The sequence below is a fragment of the Monodelphis domestica genome, chromosome 1, assembly GCF_027887165.1.
Source record: "Monodelphis domestica isolate mMonDom1 chromosome 1, mMonDom1.pri, whole genome shotgun sequence".
NCBI lineage: Eukaryota > Metazoa > Chordata > Mammalia > Didelphimorphia > Didelphidae > Monodelphis > Monodelphis domestica.
In genome coordinates, this window is record NC_077227.1 from 444,168,117 (window position 1) to 444,188,618 (window position 20,502).

Consider the following 20,502-nt stretch of genomic DNA (forward strand, 5'->3'; position numbering starts at 1 on the left):
TGGAACCCAGGATCTCCTACCTCCAAGGCCTGACTCTATGTACTGAGTCACCTAGCTGTTCCCTGGTTCTCTCTTAAAACAGCTTACTTTCCTGATAGTGATTATGAAGAGATCCTGTTTCCAAGTTATTACTGTATTTCTAAACTATGACAGTCTACTACCATCCAAATAAGAAGGGAGCAGTTATGGAAGTTTTCGATAAAAGAATAGCAAAGGAGATGCACCTAAATTTTACATTCAGATGAGATGTTTGGGAAGACCTTTTCCTAAGTAAAGTTCTTGCGGCTTGCCCCACTCCCTCTTTTTAAAAATCCTTACTTTTAGGGGGCAGCTGGGGAGCTCAGTGGATTGAGAGCCAGGCCTAGAGACGGGAGGTCCTGGGTTCAAATCTGGCCTCAGACACTTCCTAGCTGTGTGACCCTGGGCAAGTCACTTGACCCCCATTGCCTAGCCCTTACCACTCTTCTGCCTTGGAGCCAATACTATGTATTGACTCCAAGACGGAAGGTAAGAGTTTTATTAAAAAAAAAAATCCTTACTTTTGTGTCATAGTAACAACTACAAGACAAAAGAGCTAGGCCAAATGGGGTTAAGGGACTTGCCCAAGGTCACAAAGTTAGGAAGTATCTGTAATCAGATTGGAACCCAAGTCCTCCAGACGCTAAGCCTGACACTGTATCCATCATGCTACATACCTGCCCCACTGACTACTTCTTGTACAACTTCCAAAATGGTCAAAATGAATGGTCAAAATGAAATGAGAATGGTCAAATGGTTAAAATGAAAAGAGAATCTTCTTAAAATGTTAAAGTAGTGTGATATAGTTGTAGAAATGAAAGGGGCTGGGAATTAAGAGAACTGGGTTCTCTGACCACTCACTGTCATGACTGAGCTCAATGTACTGAGGGCAAGTACTTTAAGTGCCTGTGCATTTAGTTTCCTCCTCTGTGAAATGAGAATGTTAGACTAGCTTGCTGAATGAGAGAATGGAGTTAGAAGAAACTTAAAATATTATCTAGTCCAACTCCCTCACATTTGTTAAGAGTTAATAAAAACTAGGGCCCTGAAAGAGGTGAAAACAACCACTGCCATTATTTATTAAAACACCAGAAATATGTAAAGCATCTGCTGGACAGAGAGTGAAATAAAAACCCGGTTCTTTATGTCAAGGCTCTGACAATCCTAACAAGTACACTAAGTCCAACATAAAATTAAATATAAAAGATACACAAATTACAAAGTACTAGGAGAGAGAACAGTAGAGGGAGCAATCATGTCACACTGAAAAGCAGACACTGATTCAATTTCTATATTCTCAGACAGGGATCATGCTAATCTTCTCGGTCATTTAGCATATATGTAGAAGAGATTTACCTGAAATCACTCAAGCTAAAGCCCTTATAACTCTAAAAATTTACATGAAATTCATTTTCTCTTCATGTAATGACTTATGAAAATAAATTACTGGAAATATTTCTTTTAAAAGTCAGTGGCCAAAAAACAGAAATACTGTCAACAACGACAAAGGAAAACCTTTTATCGTTTCAGTTATAGAAAACTCATTTAAAGGTTATCTTTTAAATAAGTTTTTAATTTTTCTAAATGTAGGAAGCCTACTATTTATTCTCTTTTAAAAAGGGATCATTTTAAAACAAACTTAGAAAATATATTTGATAAACACGGAGGCCCTCTTTGTAAGATATTAATTAAATTCAGTTAAAAAAAATCAGTAGACATCTTCTGTCTTTCTATGTGTGGGTAGGCAAGCATGAGTTAAACCATAATGGAATCCTATTTTAATGTTCTTTCCAAAAAAGATCAATTAGAATTCTTCCCTTTACAAATTTTACCAGCAAGAAAAATTGTGTTAATAGTAAAGGCCAGAAACAAAGCTTGAAGTAATGAAATAAAATTGTATATAGTGGAGTACCTATCACTAAAGCACATTAGGCCAGTATACTTTTTGATATTTTTAAAACTTCAGAAATCTATTCAATTCAAATGTGGTCAAAATAAGGTAAAGAGCTAAATCTATGCCATTCTTATGTGTTATTTAGATCAATTCAAAAAATTCTAAATTTTTAGTACATTTAATAAAGATTAGCTATACTTACGCAATTGCAACATTGCTCCCATCTATAACAATGTGCCTTAAATCTGATCTCCCTGGTTCATTTTTTAATTCCAGCCTGTATGGTGTTTTTAGAGTATCCCGGAATCTTTGAACCCCAGTAACTGAGGAATCAATACAACGATTGGATGGTCCTGCCAGCTTAACGCTAGTAACTGAAGGGAGTAGCTGAGATGGATAGAAAGGCATCGGAGGGAGGGGTTGGCAATTTGGCTTGACTTGGGAAGGGTTGCAACATCCTAGCTGGCTTTCACATATAAGATTAACATTATTCTTTGGAACTGTGATCCCAGTTTTTGGATACAAAATATTTTCAGGAATAACTGGTACTCTTGGCTGGTGACTTGGTGTTCCTCTAGCAACAAAATCCATGTCTGTAAGTATTCCCTTGTCATTTAAGAGCTTCTTCAAAGGGGAAACAGAAGGTGAAGAGCCATCCATTTCTATATCTATGTGGGGAACATGGCTCTGGATAGAATTCCAATTTTCTGCTCTTTGTTCTGTTGGAACTAAACTGGCAGTTTTCATTTTGCAGTTTGAGGTACCTGGTTTTTCTTCTATTCTGAGAGGTGACTCAGATTGTTCTATTATGTTTTGTTGCAGGTGATCCTTTGTTTTCTTTGGAGAAAAATTCATTTTAAATTCGTTTTGACTATTGCAAATACCCTTGCTTTTGGCTTCAGTGATCTCCAAACACACAAATGAACTGTGTCTAGGGAAGACTTCTTTTTCTTCCTGGAACTTTCTGTTTTCTTTTTCAATTTCTTCTAGGAGTACTAATGGTTCTGTAGATGGTCCCTGCTCCTTAATAACTTTTTCTACAGTTTCCTGGGAATATCCCATAGTTTTAAAAAAGTTTACAAGGATGTTATATTCCATTTCCTCAGTAGTGTCTTTTACATCAACGCCTAAATCTTCAGAGATTGTACAGGAATCAGATAGCAGATTAATCACTGTGCCTGCAGTCAATTTCTCAGTAGCAGATGGAGGCTCACCTCCCTGAACATTTTCCAATGAAAACTGCTTCTTCGTGTGTCTTTCTTCAGTATCAGAAGATCTCCTTTTGTGACATATCCTTTCTTTGGAAATAGATTCTTCAGGTGGGGTTACACCGTTTACAGGAACAAAAAGAACCTCTGAGGAACCAGAAAAAACTGTGTCCATTTGTTTTGTAAGCTCAGAAACAGGGGTCCCTGCTTGCTTCCTTTCATCCTCCTGAAAAATTTGACCATCACTGGACACGTTCAGCTCTTGGATGCCATTGTGTGTAAATTCTGTTGTATGATCTCTAAGATCAATAATATCATTATCATCATAATCTAATTCATATGGATCTTCACCATGGGTAAGATTTAGGAGTTCTTTCTTCAATGAACTGGGTAAAATCAACAAGTCCATTGTATATTTATCTGCATGTGACTCAACAAATTGTTTAAATTGCTTTTTCACCTCTGATTCGTTCTGAGTACTTGGTAGACTCTCGTTATTTTCAAAGAGCTTCACAAATTGCTGTATGTGACTTCTGGCCATAACAACAGCCTCAGCACCACCTCTGATACTAAGCACACCAATGTCCAGAATAGACAGATCAGCACATGTATCCTGGATCAAACTCTTAAGAAACAGGTTCTGGGCCCCAACAAAAATACAGTGCATGTCCTTTGGATAACATTCTTTCTCTTCTAATTCAGGTTCACAGATTCCCTTGATGAATTCCTGTAAAGATTAAAAAGAATTTCAATTGAAGAATTTTTTAAAATTACAGTTGAAAATCCCCTAACAACCTATAATAAATGACTTCTAATTCCAAATAACAGGCCAATTCAGAAAGGATTGAAAAATATTTTCATTTAAGGAATGGGGAATATTTTACTTTTAAATTTAAAAATACTTCTATTCTTTCTCTTTCAAGATAGCTTTCTGAATAGAAGCAGGCCACCCAGTTCCCAAACATCTATCCAATAAAAGCCTGAAATACAGTTGACTAATTAATGACAAAATAAAATGAGACAGTAAACTTCTATAGCAGAGCTTAACAAGTCAGCCAGAATCCCATAGACAATAGGAAAGGAGCTCCAAACAAAGCCAGATCTACTAGTAGTACCCAGTTCTACTAGTAGTAACAGAGATGGGCCAAAGACATGTGTATCCTGAAGGGCTCTGTGTGAGGAGACAGTAAAATGAAGAACTCCTATGAGAAAGTCCCAGGAGGGTTGGAAAAAGGACATACGGAACAGCAAATACATACACCCCATGAATTTTTGTAAGATATAATTCAAGAGATAAAATTAAAGCTCTGGAGAGAAGAACTGGAAGGAAAATAGCTTAGAAGAGAATGTGGGAAAATTTACCCAAAAATGGATTCCCTGAAAGAACAGACCAAACAGAAATCAATGATTCCACAAGACAGCAAGAAAGAACAAAAGTTTTTCGAAAACTGAAAATGTTGTATATCTGATATAAACAATTCACTCATAAAAACAAGTCAAGGACAGATATTTTAAGAACCATCTGGCTGAGACTCATGATATATATGTAAAAAGACTAGATGCTATATTTTAAGAAGCTATAAATGAATACTGCCCAGATCTATTAGAACTATTAGGCAATTTAAAAAAAAAATCCATACATTATCCCCTGAAAGGAACTCCCAAGCTAAAACTGAAAGGTCATACTTCAAAGAAAAAAGATTGCAAATGTCTAGAAAGTAGTTCAAATACCAAGGAATTACAATCAGGATAACTTAAGATCTGGCAGCTTCTTAGACAGTTAAATGACCCAGTGGATAAAGTGCTGAGTCTAGAAATAAGAAGACTAATCTTCCTGAGTTCAAAACTGACCTCAGAAACTTATTAGCTATGTGACCCTGTACAAGTCTCTAAGCCCTGTTTGGCTCAATTTCCTCAGCAGTAAAATGAGCTGGACAAGGAAATGACAAACTGCTCTACTAGTACCTTTACCAAGAAATCCCCAAATAAGGACACAATTGCAGGGACTTAATGTCAACAGCAAAGGCAGCTTCCAATGGAAAAAAAAGAAGACCGTGGAATACAATATTCCAAACCCAATATGGATTTATAATAAAAAAGTAACATCCTACAAGAGAAAATAAAAAAGACCTTTAGTGGGATAGAAGATTTTTTCAAGCATTTAATGTGCAAGTATAACTGTCAAACATAAATCTAGAAAGGTAAATTTATTTGAAGACTTGAAAGTAACTGTATAATATATATAATATGAATATTTTAATAGGGAAAAATGTGTCTTTTCAAAACCTTAATAACTTCAAAGATAGTTAAATAAAAGCAGAGGACCATGTAGTTTCAATGGTTTATAAAAAGGAGGAAGAAATTTGGTAAAAAGAGGAATACACTAGCTTAAAAAAAGGAAGGGAGAGTTACTATTTCTCATAATTGGAATATGGGAGATTATGCAAACAGAATTTGTGAGAGGAAGAGAGTGGGCATTAAAGAAACAGTAATCCTGAAACTGACAAAGAAGAGATGAATATACAGAGAGAAATAATGTAGAAAAATACATCAAACTTATCAAGGGAATAAGGAACAAAAAGGAAAAAGGGAGGGTATGTGTTGATTAGGAAATGGCAGAACACATTATGGTATAAATATAATGGAATATTATTATACTATAAAAAATTATGAAAGAATTTCAGAGGATCTTTAGTATGAACTGATACAGAATGAACAATTTATACCAGTACAACATTAGAAAGAAAAACTGTGGGACTCAAGAACTCTGATCAGTTTAGAAAGTAAATCAACTGTGACCTCAGAGGACTTATGATGATGCATGTTACCCACTTCCTGACAGGGAGGTGATGGACATACATTTATGAACATGAGCCATGTGTGGATTTGTTTCACTTGACTATGCTTATTCAAAACAAGTTTCCTTATCCTCTTGGTTTTTAATTGGAGTAGTGGTTTGGAAGTGAGGAAGGTTATCAATGGTGAGGGAGAAAGAAAGAGAAATAGGGAAGGAAAGAGAAAAAAATTTTTAATGAACACAATTTCAGAAGGAAGCACAAGAAAGCAGGAAAGTTTTGAAAGTAACATAGAAAATGTATCACATATCTGAAAAAAACACGCAGTATAAAATGGAAATTCAGTTTCATACATAATCATCTTTTTCTGGTTTGCTATGAATATGGAAATGTTCAATTTTTTTAGTGTTTGAGATGAGAATACATTTTAAAAATGGATTTCTATGTGAGAAATGATGACTCAGAACTGTCACTCCAAAATAAATCTAATTTTGGTACTCTAAAATTAACTGTAATTATTAATTTCTTGATGTATCTTGTTTCATAACCCTTGGAGTTTCCCCACCTTGGCAGCAGAGGTTTAATGGTAAAAAAAAATTGTTTAGGTAATCAAATGAAAGTATTTATGCTCTCTCTAGTACTGGTCATATTGGGCACCTAGGTGACTTGGTGAGTCAGGAAGACTCATTTTTCTTGAGTTCAAATCCAGTCTCAGAAACTTACTAGCTGTTTGTCTTAGTTCTTCATCTGTAAAATGAGCTGGAGAAAGAAATAGCAAACCACTCCAATATCTCTGCCAAGAAAACCTCAAATGGGTTAACAAAGAATAGAACACTATTGAAAAATGATGAAACAACATTATTGGCCATACATACAATTTATGGTTGCCCAAGTACAAGGAAATAAGGTATAAAAGCTATAGTATAAAACTTTAATTTTTCACTTTGCTACTAACATTCCTAACTTTCAGTTATTCTTTTACATGAAAGAACAATTGGCTAATATGAATTAAAATATGGCTAGCCTTGATGTTAGATAATAATTCTATTTTGAATACTTGAGTGAAAAGCATGTTTTTTGGGAAATATGAAACTGGATAAATTCTGAATCAAAGTAGAAAATTAGATGAAATGAGCATGAGAAGCAAAAGGACTTAGTGACACGACTAGGAAGCTATTCAAGATACAGATTAAATATAAAATTTGAATAGATAGTGTCACTTTAAAAATCCCAGCTATTTTTCTAAAAACGCTTACCTTCCTAGAATCAATACTATGTATTGGTTCCAAGGTAGAAGAATGTTAAGGGCTAGTCAATGGGGGTTAAGCGACTTGCCCAGGATCACATAGCTAGGAAATGCCTGAGGTCAGATTTGACCCTAGGACTTTCCTTCTCAATGTCTAGTTCTCAATCCACTGAGCCACCAAGCTGCCTCCAATCCCATCTATATTCATTTGATATAGCGATTATATACAAATCCATAAACTTCTTGGCATATATGATCTATATTTTTGAGGTATCTATCTACAAAGACTCAAAGCATTAAGTCTTCTGTTAAAAAAAAAAGTAAATTCATGAAGAATACAAAATGTTTATTTAAAGCAGGGGCTCTTACACACTGGGGTCTATGTAAGGGTCTGTATAAAGATTTCCTCATTCTTCTTGATCTTTTCAATTTTCTCCTTGATGTTCTCTTTTCTGCAAACTTTTATGATGCTACTCTTTCCTTGGGCTACACCGGAAATGTTGATGGCTAGAGTGTTTGATATTTCTGCTCTAGACTATTTCACTTGGTGATTTAGCTTCTAGGGATTCTATTGAGATATCCAACTATTTTATACTTACAATTTCTTCTTAGAAATTGTTGAATTTTTTTCTTTAAGCATCTAGATGCTATGCCACTCAGTGCATAAACATTACTATCATTCAATGTTTATGGTATCTTTAAGCATAATGTTGTTTCCATAAGTTATTTTAACCAAGTTTATTTTTTATTGTTGCCTTGTCTAAAAAAAAAAATTACCATTAACACTACCAGATTTTTTGAAGCATAAGATTTGTTAATTTAATTTAATTTAATTATATATGAATCAATTTCATATATTTCTTGTAAAGAGATTGAATTCTGCTTTCTAATCTATTTGAGTGGGTTCACCCCATTCATATTTAGTTGTAATTGTTAATTATGTATTCCCATCCAACCATTCTGGAAGGCAATTTTTGTATTATGCCCAAAGGGCAAAAGATTGCATACCCTTTTATCCAGTTATACCACTGCTGGGTTTATACCCCCAGAGATTAAAAAAAAGTTTGTACAAAAAATATTTATAGCTGCATTTTTTGGGGGTGGCAAAAAAACTGGAAAAGGAGAGAATGTATCTCAACTGGGGAATGGCTGGACAAATTGTGGTATATGATGGTGATGGAATACTATTGTGCTGTAAGGAATGATGATGAACTCCCTGATTTCTATATAAACTGGAAAGACCTCCATGAACTGATGCCGAGTGAAATGAGCAGAATCAAGAGAATATCGTACACAGTACCTGAAACATTGCAGCATGATCAAATGAACAGACTCTGGTACTAATAGCAATGCAATGATCAAGAACAATCTTGTGGAACTTATAAAAAAGAATGCTATCCATAGCGAGAGAAAAAACTGTGGGAATAGAAACGCAGAAGAAAAACATAATTTATCACTTGGTTATATGGGCATGTGATTTGGGGTTGTGGTTTTTAAAAGATTACTTTATTACAAATATGAATAATATGGAAATAAATTTTGAGTAATAAGACATGTATAAACCAGTGGAATTGTTAGTTCCAGGAGGAGGGAGGAGAAAAGAGAAGAAGAGAACATGAATCATGTAACCATGGGAAAATATTTTTTTAAAAAATTAAATAATGTATAAAATTTTTTAAATTATGTATTTCCATTTTTCTTATCTTTTTGCACTTTTCCATCTCTTGTGCTTTTTGCCCCCTTTTTTATAAAGAAGCTAGAACTGGGAAAAGAGTTTGTTCTACCTGTACTTCTTATGAAGATAAAAATAAGAAGGAATGCCAAACAAATCTATGACTGATGAGAAATTGAGACATATAATTATTCTGAATAACAGAACTCAAACCCAAAAAGCTAAACAATGGGCCCAAATTAATAAAATGAAACTTTATAAAAAGTATAAGCATAAAATTCTGTATTCTAAATAGAAATTCTAAATGGGAAAAAAATAATACACATGTAAGACAGGGAGGTAGACAATAACTCCTATTAAAAAGATTTAGTTTTTATTGGACTGCAAGCTAAATTAGTCCAATAGTGTGATCTGGCTGTCCAGAAAGTTAAGATAATTTTGAGCTATGTTACAGACTTCTATTCCCCATCCTCAAAGACAGATTCCTACAGTTCCTTTTGACTTCAATATTCTATAATTCTAGGTAATAAAAAACAATACTGGGAAGTGGTAAGAACATTCCACATATGGAATATTATGTTTAAAGGTGAGCAATACATTTTAAAGGGGAAAGTGACAAACTAGAATAAGTCTAAGAAGATGACCTGGATGGTAATGGTTACATGACTCTAAATCATGTTACATAAAGAATGACTGAAGAAACTGAGGATACAAAGACTGAATGGGAAGACTTGGAAGACAATCTGTAGCCTTTTAATAATATGTAGAGGGTTATCATGTAGAAGGGAGATTAGATTAATTCTACATAGGCTTAGAGAATAGAACTAGTAAACATATGAAGGAAGCAGTCTTTAGATCAATATAGTCAATTTAAAAAACTATTAGTGTTGTATAAAAATAAGCTATTTCATATAGCAAAGAATTCCCTGTCATTGGAAATTTAGATATATGTGGAATTGAGAAAAATGGCTCATTTGTGCTAGAATTGGTTGGCATTTACTATATATTTAAGGTAATTGTAATTCAATGATAGTATTTTAGAAAATCACTGTAGGGAAAATAAAAACCAATTAAGTGATAAATGATAAGAAAAATTGAGAGAAATTGTAGAGAACAATAATCTCAATACTCTAAAAAGGCACAGGTTCCTGAATGCATGCATCAATTCGGTTCTATAGAAAGTGAAGACAATTCAGAAGTCCCAAAAGGAGGCACAGGATTTGAACAGGAAGGGTACAGTGTGCTAGAGATCCTTAAAGAGAACAGGAAAGGGGAATTTGGTTCAATGGCATATAACCAATGGCAACTGATCATATACCCATTATACCAGGCCTGGCCCCAGATATCTGCTTAAAGCAAGATACAACAAGTCACCTTCAACTAAGTGACAGAACACCAATCTGGAGAGAAATGAGGAAGAGTTAGGGTTTTGGGAGTCAAGAGACCTCAGAACCTTCAAGAGGATGAAGCCAGCTCTAAGCTAGGTACAGAAATACTTGAAGCTCAGGAGGAAAATCTTAAAAAGTTTCTCTTTTAGCTGGTAAGGCAGGGTAAAAGAAAGGATTTCAAAACAGCCTCTAACCATAAAGATGTATAGGGAAGTCACTACAAGGTCTCTGCAGGATGATCTGAAGTCCATGGAAGGAATCAATGATAAAAACTAGAGGGAGAAATTCAGCAAAATCCATTCCAAAAACAAAGGAACTGATACCTGGGTTTAAGATGGTGAAGCCTACAGATCCCTTCTCAGAATAATTGTTTTAAATGCATAAAATAAAACTCATAGGATTACAAAAGAAATGAATCATATTAAAATAACAAGACATTTAAAAAATGTTCATGGCCCTGAAATTAAGAATCTGTTTAAAAATAAGAGAACTCAAGTTCTCGTTATATCAGAGCTGCTTATAGTTAAGAAATTAGGAATCTGGATTAGCATTCAACCAAGATGGAACTGGAACCATTATTCGTGTTCATTTATTTTATCCTTAGCTGTAGCAGGACAAGCCTCTAAAGACGGCTGTGTCAAAGTCAGGATAAGGGAAGAGCTTGAACAGAAGGAGAAAGGATTTTGAAAGTGATCTGTAGAATTATGAAGCACAGACAATGAATCGGGGGGTGGGAGGGTAATATGAGAAATTGAAGAAGAGAAGGTAAAAAAATCCCAAGAAAGAAAAGCAACAATAGAAAAGTAATGAGCTTTTAAAGAAGGAGGAAGAAGAGAAGACAGTTGGGTCAAGTATACAAAACACACTGGTAAAACAAGGAAACAGGCTAACGAGAAGGCAAATGAGACTGAGTGGGACCATCAAGGTAAAAGATGAAGATAGTGACAACACTGGCATAGATAATGTTAAAGAAATAGAAACACTAGTCCTTTTTAATTGGGGTTATGTTGGCACATCAGAGGAATGCTACAAATACAGTATATGTAGGTGGTATCAAAGCATCTGACAAATTCTCTTGTGTTATTTTTTTTCTTTTAGAAATGGAAGTATGGGCTGGAGGAAAGTATAGTTAGGTAGATTTGAAATTGGTTAAATGGCTTGGGAAGGTCTCAAGTGGGATGACCCACAGATCTGTGTTTGGCTTGGTGTAGTTTTAACATTTTTATTAATGTCAAAGGCACTGATGCCATACATAGCAAGTTTGCAGAAGACACAAAGCTGGAAATGACAGTAAATACACTGGGCAATAAATAAGGTTTCAGAAATATCCAGATATATTTAAACATGGACTGAATAAAAGAAGATATATGGGGAAACAGAGGGATTAGTAGGGTGCAAATCAAATAAGAGTCAACAATGTGATATGCTATTTTAAAAAAAGAAAAAGAAAAAAGAAAGCTATTTACAGGCATCCTTTCCACATCACAGGAGTGGGGAGTTAGGGGTAAGGTTTTTGCCCTCCTTTCATATCAGAGTTTCCTTTTGCTTTTACAGGAAGTCTATGGGTACCTTATTGTAAAATTTTGGTTAAGTATTTGGTCACAGGCTGTGTGTAGGCCAATGTAATATTATACATTCCTGAGTTTCTAAACATTTCCTGAATCATCTGTAGCTTTTACAAAACTCCCAATAAATTCCCATTTAACTTCTTATATCAATCCTCAATATATCAAAACCACAATGGGGAATCACCATGCAGAAGGCATACCTGTAAAATTGTAGGCTGTGTGAAGAGATATATGATACCTCACTTACTGAGTGATAGTACTATTATAATCTGCCCTGGTCAAAACAAGTCTGCAAATATTGTGTTTGGTTTGAGGTATCACATTTCATTAATTTATTTGTTTAGTTAAGAAAAATTTTCCATGATTATATGATTCATGTTCTTTCCCTCTACTCCTACTACTCCTCTGCCATAGCTAACACTCAATTCAACTGGGTTTTACATGTGTCATTGATCAAGACCTATTTCAATATTACTGATATTTGCACTAGGGTGATCATTTAGAGTCTATATCCCCAATCATACCCTCATCGACTCATGCGATCAAGCAGTTGTTTTTCTTCTGTGTTTCTACTCCCACAGTTCTTTCTCAGGATTTGGATAGCATACCTTCTCATAACTCCCTCAGAATTGTCCTGGACCATTGCATTGCTGCTAGTAGAGAAGTCTATTATATTTGATTGCTTCACAATATATCCATCTCTGTGTATAATGTTCTGCTCCTTTTACTCTGCATCAATTCCTGGAGGTCATTGCAGTTCACATGGAATTCCTCCAGTTCATTATTCCTTTGAGCACAATAGTATTCCATCACCAATATACACCACAATTTGTTCAGCCATTCCCCAATTGAAGGACATTCCCTCATTTTCCAATTTTTTGCTATGAATATTCTTGCACAAGTCTTTTTCCTTATTATCTCCTTGGGGTATAAAGCCAGCAGGACTATGGATGGATCAAAGGGCAGACAGTCTTTTAAAGCCCTTTGGGCATAGTTCCAAATTGCCATCCAGAATGGCTGGATCAATTCACAACTCTACCAGCAGTCTTATTAGTGTCCCAATTTTGCCACATCCCCTCCAACATTTATTACTTTCCATTGCTGTCATGTTAGTCAATCTACTAGGTGTGAGGTGGTACCTCAGAGTTCTTTTGATTTGTATTTCTCCAATTATAAGAGATTTAGAACACTTTTTCATGTGCTTGATAGTTTTGATTTCTTTATCTGAAAATTGCCTATTCATGTCCTTTGCCCATTTATCAATTGGGGAATGACTTGATTTTTTGTACAATTGATTTAGCTCCTTATAAATGTGAGTAATTAGATCTTTGTTTAATTTTTTGTTACAAAGATTTTCCCTCCCAATTTGTTGCTTCCCTTCTAATTTTGGTTGCATTGGTTTTGTTTGTACAAAAACTTTTTAATTTAATGTAATCAAAGTATTTATTTTACATTTTGTAATTTTTTCCAACTCTTGCTTGGTCTTAAAATCTTTCCTTTCCCAATGATCTGACAAGTATACTATTCTGTATTCATCTAATTTATTTATAGTTTCCTTCTTTATATTTAAGTCATTCACCCATTCTGAATTTATCTTGGTGTAGAGTGTGAGATGTTCATCTAAACCTAATTTCTCCCATAGTATTTTCCAATTTTCCCAGCAGTTTTTGACAAATAGTGGATTTTTGTCCCCAAAGCTGGGCTCTTTGGGTTTATCCTACACTGTCTTGCTGAGGTCATTTACCCTAAGTCTATTCCACTGATCCTCCTTTCTATCTCTTAACCAGTACCATATTGTTTTGATGACCACTGCTTTATAGTAGTTTAAGATCTAGTACTGCTAGGCCCCACCTCCTTCACATTTTTTTTATTATTTCCCTTGATATTCTTGATCTTTTGTTCTTCTAAATGAACTTTGTTATGTTTGCTACTTCTAGTACCATGTTAAATAACAGAAGTGATAATGGACATCCTTGTTTCACTCCTGATCTTATTGGGAAGCCTTCTAATTTATCCCCATTGCAGATGATGCTTGCTCATGGTTTTTTAATATATACTGTTTATTGTTTTTAGGAAAGGTCCTTCTATTCCTATACTTTCTAGTGTTTTCAAAAGGAATGAGTGTTGTATTTTGTCAAAGGCTTTTTCTGCATCTGTTGAGATAATCATGTGATTTTTGCTGCTTTGCCTGTTGATGTGGTCAATTATGTGTATTCACATGTGTGTTCATATTGAACCATCCTTGCATTCCTGGTATAAATCCCACCTGATCATAATGAATAACTCTCATGATCATTTGCTGGAATCTTTTGCTAGTATTCTATTAAAGATTTTTGCATCTATGTTCCTTAAAGATATTGGTCTATAGTTTTCTTTCTCTATTTTTGATCTGCCTGGCTTTAGAATCATTACCATATTTGAATCATAAAAGAAGTTTGGTAGAATTCCTTCTTTGCTTATTTGTCAAATAGTTTGTGTAATATTGGGAATAGTTGTTCTTTAAATGTCTGTTAGAATTAACTTGTGAGGGGTTGCTCAGTGGATTGAGAGCCAGGCCTAGAGATAGGAGGGTCCTAGGTTCAAATTTGGACTCAGACACTTCCCAGCTGTGTGACCCTGGGCAAGTCACTTGACCCCCATTGCCTAGCCCTTACCACTCTTCTGCCTTGGAATCAATACACAGTATTGATTCCAAGACAGAGGGTAAGGGTTTAAAAAAAAATTCACTTGTGAATCCATCTGGCCCTAGGGTTTTTTCTTAGGGAATTCTTTGATGGCTTGTTCAATTTCTTTTTCTGACCTGAGATTATTTAAGTATTCTATTTCTCCTTCCATTAATCTAGGCATTTTATATTTTTGTAAATATTCATCCACATCACCTAGATTGCCATATTTATTGCCATATAATTGGGCAAAATAATTTTTAATGATTGCCCTAATTTCCTCTTCATTAGAGGTGAGCTCTCCCTTTTCATCTTTGATACTGTTAATTTGGTTTTCTTCTTTCCTTTAATTAGATTAACCAGCATTTTATCTATTTTATACATTTTTTCAAAATACCATCTTCTAGTCTTATTAATTCAATAGTTCTTTCACTTCCAATTTTATTAATTTCTCCTTTAATTTTTAGGATTTCTGATTTAGTTTTTATCTACTAGGGATTTTTAATTTGTTTAATTTTTTTTTTTTATTTGCATGCCCAATTCATTGACCACTGCCCTCCCTAATTTGTAAATATATGCACTCAAGGATATAAATTTCCCCGAAAACTGCTTTGGCTGCATCCCATAGATTTTGATAGATTGTCTCATCATTGTCATTCTCTTCCAAAAAATTTGTTTCTATGATTTGTTCTTTAACCAATTTTAGAGAATCATATTATTTAATTTCTAATTAAATTTTTTATTTGCTTCTCCATGTACCCATACCAATTATTATTTTTATTGCATTATGATCTGAAAAGGTTGCATTTAGTTCTTTTGCACTTGTTTGCAATGTTTTTATGCCCTAGTACATGGTCAATCTGTCAATGTACCACGTGCTGCTGAAAAGAAGGTGTATTCCTTTTTGTCACTATTTATTTTTCTCCATATATCTTAACTCTAATTTTTCTAAGATTTCATTCACATCTCTTACCTCTTTCTTATTAAGTTTTTGGTTTGATTTATCTAGATCTGATAGAGGAAGGTTCAGGTGTCCCACTAGTAAAGTAGAATCACAGAAATTATCACTTTACTCAAAGAAAAAAAGGAAGGCCTGTGGGTTTTCAGCAGAGAATTTACCTCTCATATGGCAAAGGAATCTTTAAAAAATTCTATCTTAAAAAAAAATCTAAAATGTTTAAAAAATCAGAAACCACAAAATACTATTCATATAAACATTAATTTTTATTAAGTATAATAACACCCCCATTTTAGTGTCTAATTAGCTTCTGGCAACTCAGCCTTCTAGAACACAGGAGACACCAGAACCGTGGTTCTTAACCTTTCTAATGCCATGACCCTGCAATACAGTTCCTCATGTTGCAGTGACCCCAAACCAAAAAATTATTTTGGTGGCTACTTCAAAACTGTAATTTTGCTACAGTTATGATTCGGAATGTAAATACCTGATATGCACATTATGTATTCTCATTGCTACAAATTGAGAGGTTGAGAACTGCTGCATTAGAAGGAAATAAACATAGCTATCAAAAAACTCAGAAGCTTAATTTTGCTAAAGGGGTGCCCAGGGACCTGCTTTACATGTCTTTATCAAATGAGAGAAGTGGGCAATGAGTGAGGTAGACTGTTAGAGGGCACACATTGATTCCATTGATGGAAACAAGAATTAACAACTGACACAGAAGAAGGGGGAACAAAAGAAATATTTTTTAAATGCAGAGATAATTAGAAAAGAATAACAATCTGAGACTTCAGTCCATAACTGTAGGGGAAATTATAGCCTATTACAATAACTTATAATGAGGACTCAAGTCATTAAGAAGAAGCTATATTAGCAAAAAAGCATTTGATACATTTTAGAAAGATCCCTTTTGAAAATGAGTACACACCAAATTTTGGTTTTAAATCCATTCTAGAAAATTCGGTATTATGATGCCTAGTAAATAAAGGTTTATCTTGGCTTTCTTGTTTTTGAGCCATTTTCTTCTAAAATAAACTATGAGATATTCTGAAATATAGTACTTCAAAAATATTTTGACAAAAGAACAAAAGTAGTAGTAAGACAACAAGAGATAGCCAAAGAGAACAGAGCTAAAAAGTAGGTCAAAACCCAATAGCAAACCAGTTATTTATTGATTTCTCAATGACTGGTCCAAATGGTTAGTTAATCAACAACAACAAAAAAAAATCTGAAAGAACAGACTCCAAGAAGAGGAGTTAATATTGCCTGTAGTAAGACAATGATGCTGCAGAAAGGGAAATAAACTAAGATTTGTATGGCTGGTCAGACACCATGAGCAGAAAAGCAACATTTCTTCTATTCACGAATCCATGAGTTTTAATCATTCTAATAGGATATGAAAATACTACTTTAAGCTCTGAAATAATTCTAAAATCCAATCCATCTCCACTGTTTTGATTATATACAAAAAAGGTGCATGCAAGGTTTATAGGCAATTTACCTTTACCACCAGACTAACCCTCTATTACAGGTTGCAATGATTCCTTGGCAAAAGAGTACTTAATATAACAAAAATGAGGAAGATGTAAAAGTATCAAAAGTCAACTAATTCATTCAATGCCTATATATAAAAAATGTTCCTGATTAACATTTTATTTTGGCTCTTCCAGTCTACAAAAAGGAAAGATTAGATCCTATAATAACACAATTAGGTCTGTATACCAAAGAGATCATAAAAAAGGGGAAATGACATACTTGTGCAAAAAATATTTATAAAAGTTCTTTTTATGGTGGCAAAGAATTGGAAATCCATCAGTTGGGGAATAGTTGAACATATTCTGGTATTTATATATATTGATGATGGACTCGTACTGTGCTTTAGGAAATAAGCAGGATGATTTCAGAAAGCTAGAAAGATTTACATGGCCTGATACAGAGGGAAATAAACAGAACTTTCAGCAACACAAGGATCTGGGTCTATACTGATGTATTTATGACAAAGAATACTATCTACCTCCAGAGAAAGAACTGTTGAGTCAGATGCAGATCTAAAGCAAAGATCTTTCACGTTCTGTTTATTTATAGTTTTATTTGGGGGGTCTGGTTTTACTATATTCTCTTACAACAATGACCAATATGGAAGTATGTTTAACATGATAATACATGTATAATCCAGATCAAATTACCCATTTCTAAAAGGGGGAATAGAAGGGAGGGAATAAGACAGCATGGATCCTATAATTCTGCAAAATATGTGGAAAAGTGTTATTTCATGTTATTGGGAAAATAAAATATCTTTGCACAAAAAAAGTAAAGTTTTATAGCATCATAGATTGAGAGTTGGAAGGGGCTTTGTAAGATATCTAGTCTAATTCCTTCAATGTTCATAAAATCAAGAATCAATCTTTATATCAAAAATCTTATGCATTGGGGGGCAGCTGGGTAGCACAGTGGATCAAGAGTCAGGCCTAAAGACGGGAGGTCCTAGGTTCAAATCTGGCCTCAGACACTTCCCAGCTGTGTGACCCTGGGCAAGTCACTTAACCCCCATTACTTAGCCCTTACCACTCTTCTGCCTTGGAGCCAATACACAGTATTGACTCCAAGACAGAATGTAAGGGTTTATTAAAAAAAAAAAATCTTATGCATTGTCCAATGGTCAGGATAAAAATTGGTCTTCAGTAAACTTTGTTCAATTATCTACTGTAACCTGATTATAACCCACTAAGAACACTGCTTTTAGCTCAAGGTAGGCAAATGCTTTCCTAGTGAACAGCTTCCTGGATAAATACAAAAAAAAAAAAAAAGAACAAAGTTGGTTAGCATTCTCTACTATACTGAAATCTTGAACAATCATATGTTAGGAGGGCACTGATATTCAGGATGAGCCTCTGAAATTCCCTCCAAATTTATTTTTCTGTGCTTTTAAGTATTTCATCAAATATTTCTCAAGTGCTTACTCTATGTAATACATGTGCTAGATACCAAGGGAGACACAAAGAAAAATAAAAGATTCAAGATAAAATCTATTATAGAAAGCAAGATATAAAAATAAAGCAAAAGAAATGGATATGGGGGATGCAAAGAAATTTTCAAAAGGGAAAGAATCTGAGTATTTGGGGGGGCAGTCACTCAATAATTAAAGAAGGCTTCAAGGAATAGTTGGTATACAGAATTTTAGTGGGAACTTGAAAGATGAACAGTATTTTTCATTACAGGCAGAGATTACAAAGGAGAGCACTCTGGGAATAGAGAACTGAAGGTACAGGCAAAATGTTGGGAGAAACTGGGGCTATTTTATAAAATGGTGAGTTATTTCAGTGAGTCTAAAGCAAGAACATATGGAAGGTAAAGAGTATGGGGCTAAGAAAAGGGACAACTGGAATTAGGTAAGAAGGCTACTGAATACCAGGCTAAAGGGTATCAACTTTAATGGTAGCCACCGTGAAAAGGGAATGACATGGTTAGGTCTATGCCCCGAGATGGTGAATTCAGGACTAGGCATAAAAAATATACCAGATCATCCAATGATCAAAAAAAAAAATTCTATTAGATTCCCTAGTACTTTTCTAATTAGAAGCTAGGCTAGAGTAGTAGCAATAGGAATGGAAAGGAGGAAATGTCCATAAGGGTGGAAAGAAGACAAAAGTTTATCTGACAAGGTTTGTAAACAAAATGAATGTTAGGGGTTAGGGAGAGATTGGAACCAAAGAAGACATAAGAGGTTCAGGGCCTTGGTGACGGAAAGATCAGTGCATTATCAAAAATAGGGGAGATAAGGAGAGTAAACATAATGACACAGTAAAAATAATGACACTAAATATGAGGAGCCAATGGGATATTTTGATAGAATGTCCAATAGGAAATTTTTTGTTCTTCAGTCATTTCAGTCCTATTTGGCTCTTCATGATCCCATTTGGGGTTTTCTTAGCAAAGATAATGGAGTAGTTTGCTATTTCATTCTTGAGATCTTTTTACAGATGAGGAAACTGAAGTGAACAGGTAAAGTGACTTGCCCAGAGACATAGCTAATGTCCAGGGCCAGATTTGAACTCAGAAATTTGAGTATTCCTGATTAAAGGCCCAGCACTCTATACATTGTACCATGTAGCTATATGGGTTTACAATTGAGGCTAGAAGTCACAGAACAGAAAGGTACATTTTTATATGTTATTTATTTTGGTAAGTAATATAATAAGGTAGTTTACCCCTCACCCCCACCACAGCAAATTTAAAAAACTAAAATAACAAGCTGAGTTCTGAGTAATAATTTGAAAATCTCAACAATTAACATTTAATTTTGTTTAAATTTAATAAAAAAATTTAATTTTCATTGCCTTAATTTTAAAAATAGAATAATATTTCTTTATGATATTCAAGTCCGTAATTGGTTGGGAGAGAGAGCAGCTAAAATTTGTACAAGTAAAGACAACAGAAAGGGTTTAAGTAGCAAAAATATAAATATCTTGCTAATAAACCCAAAAGCATACAAAAAGGTATGTAAGAGTCCAAATTCAGGAAATATCTACTATATTTATTAATGACTCACAATGAGCATTGTTAATGATGGTGAAAAAAGGCCAGTGTCTTTTCATTGTGCAAATAGAATTAAATCTAACAATACACTGAAACATCTTGAAAATGTGCATGCAAATATGTCATTGACAAGATTTTTCCAGGAAAAAAAAATGAAATGCATAAGCAAGTAAAAAAATTTCAAAATAATTTTTAAGAGTACTTAAAAATAAACAAACAAACAAGTATATGACCTCAAAATGGGCAGTTCACAATGAATAAGGTTGCTTACAAAACTTCTAGGTGTAAAAAGCCTGAAACTGTTTCACCTACATGAAGCCTTTTCTAATTTCTGTTAGTGCTCTCCCTCCCAAAACTACCTGTATTTATTCTGCATGAACTTACAGAGGGTGTCTCAAAAATTTAAATTCAGTTTTAAACTATAAAACCTTTAGACATACTTATTAGAAACTTTGAAAAATCATTTGAATATTAAAACTTTAACTTTCTTACATACTACCATAGTTTGGGGAACTGTAAATAATGCATTTTAAGTTTGAATTTAATTTCCTGG

General features: G+C 34.2%; 1 protein-coding gene across 4 annotated transcripts in view; it reads right to left on the reverse strand.

Moving 5' to 3' along the window:
* N4BP1 (NEDD4 binding protein 1) overlaps nt 1-20,502 on the reverse strand; it is a 70,719-nt gene that overhangs the window by 21,100 nt on the left and 29,117 nt on the right. For all 4 annotated transcript variants that reach the window (XM_007507814.3, XM_056812266.1, XM_056812265.1 and 1 more), the window contains exon 2: nt 2,115-3,847. In XM_007507814.3, the coding sequence (XP_007507876.2) occupies nt 2,115-3,847 (1,733 nt within the window). The remainder of the gene's footprint in view (nt 1-2,114; nt 3,848-20,502) is intronic.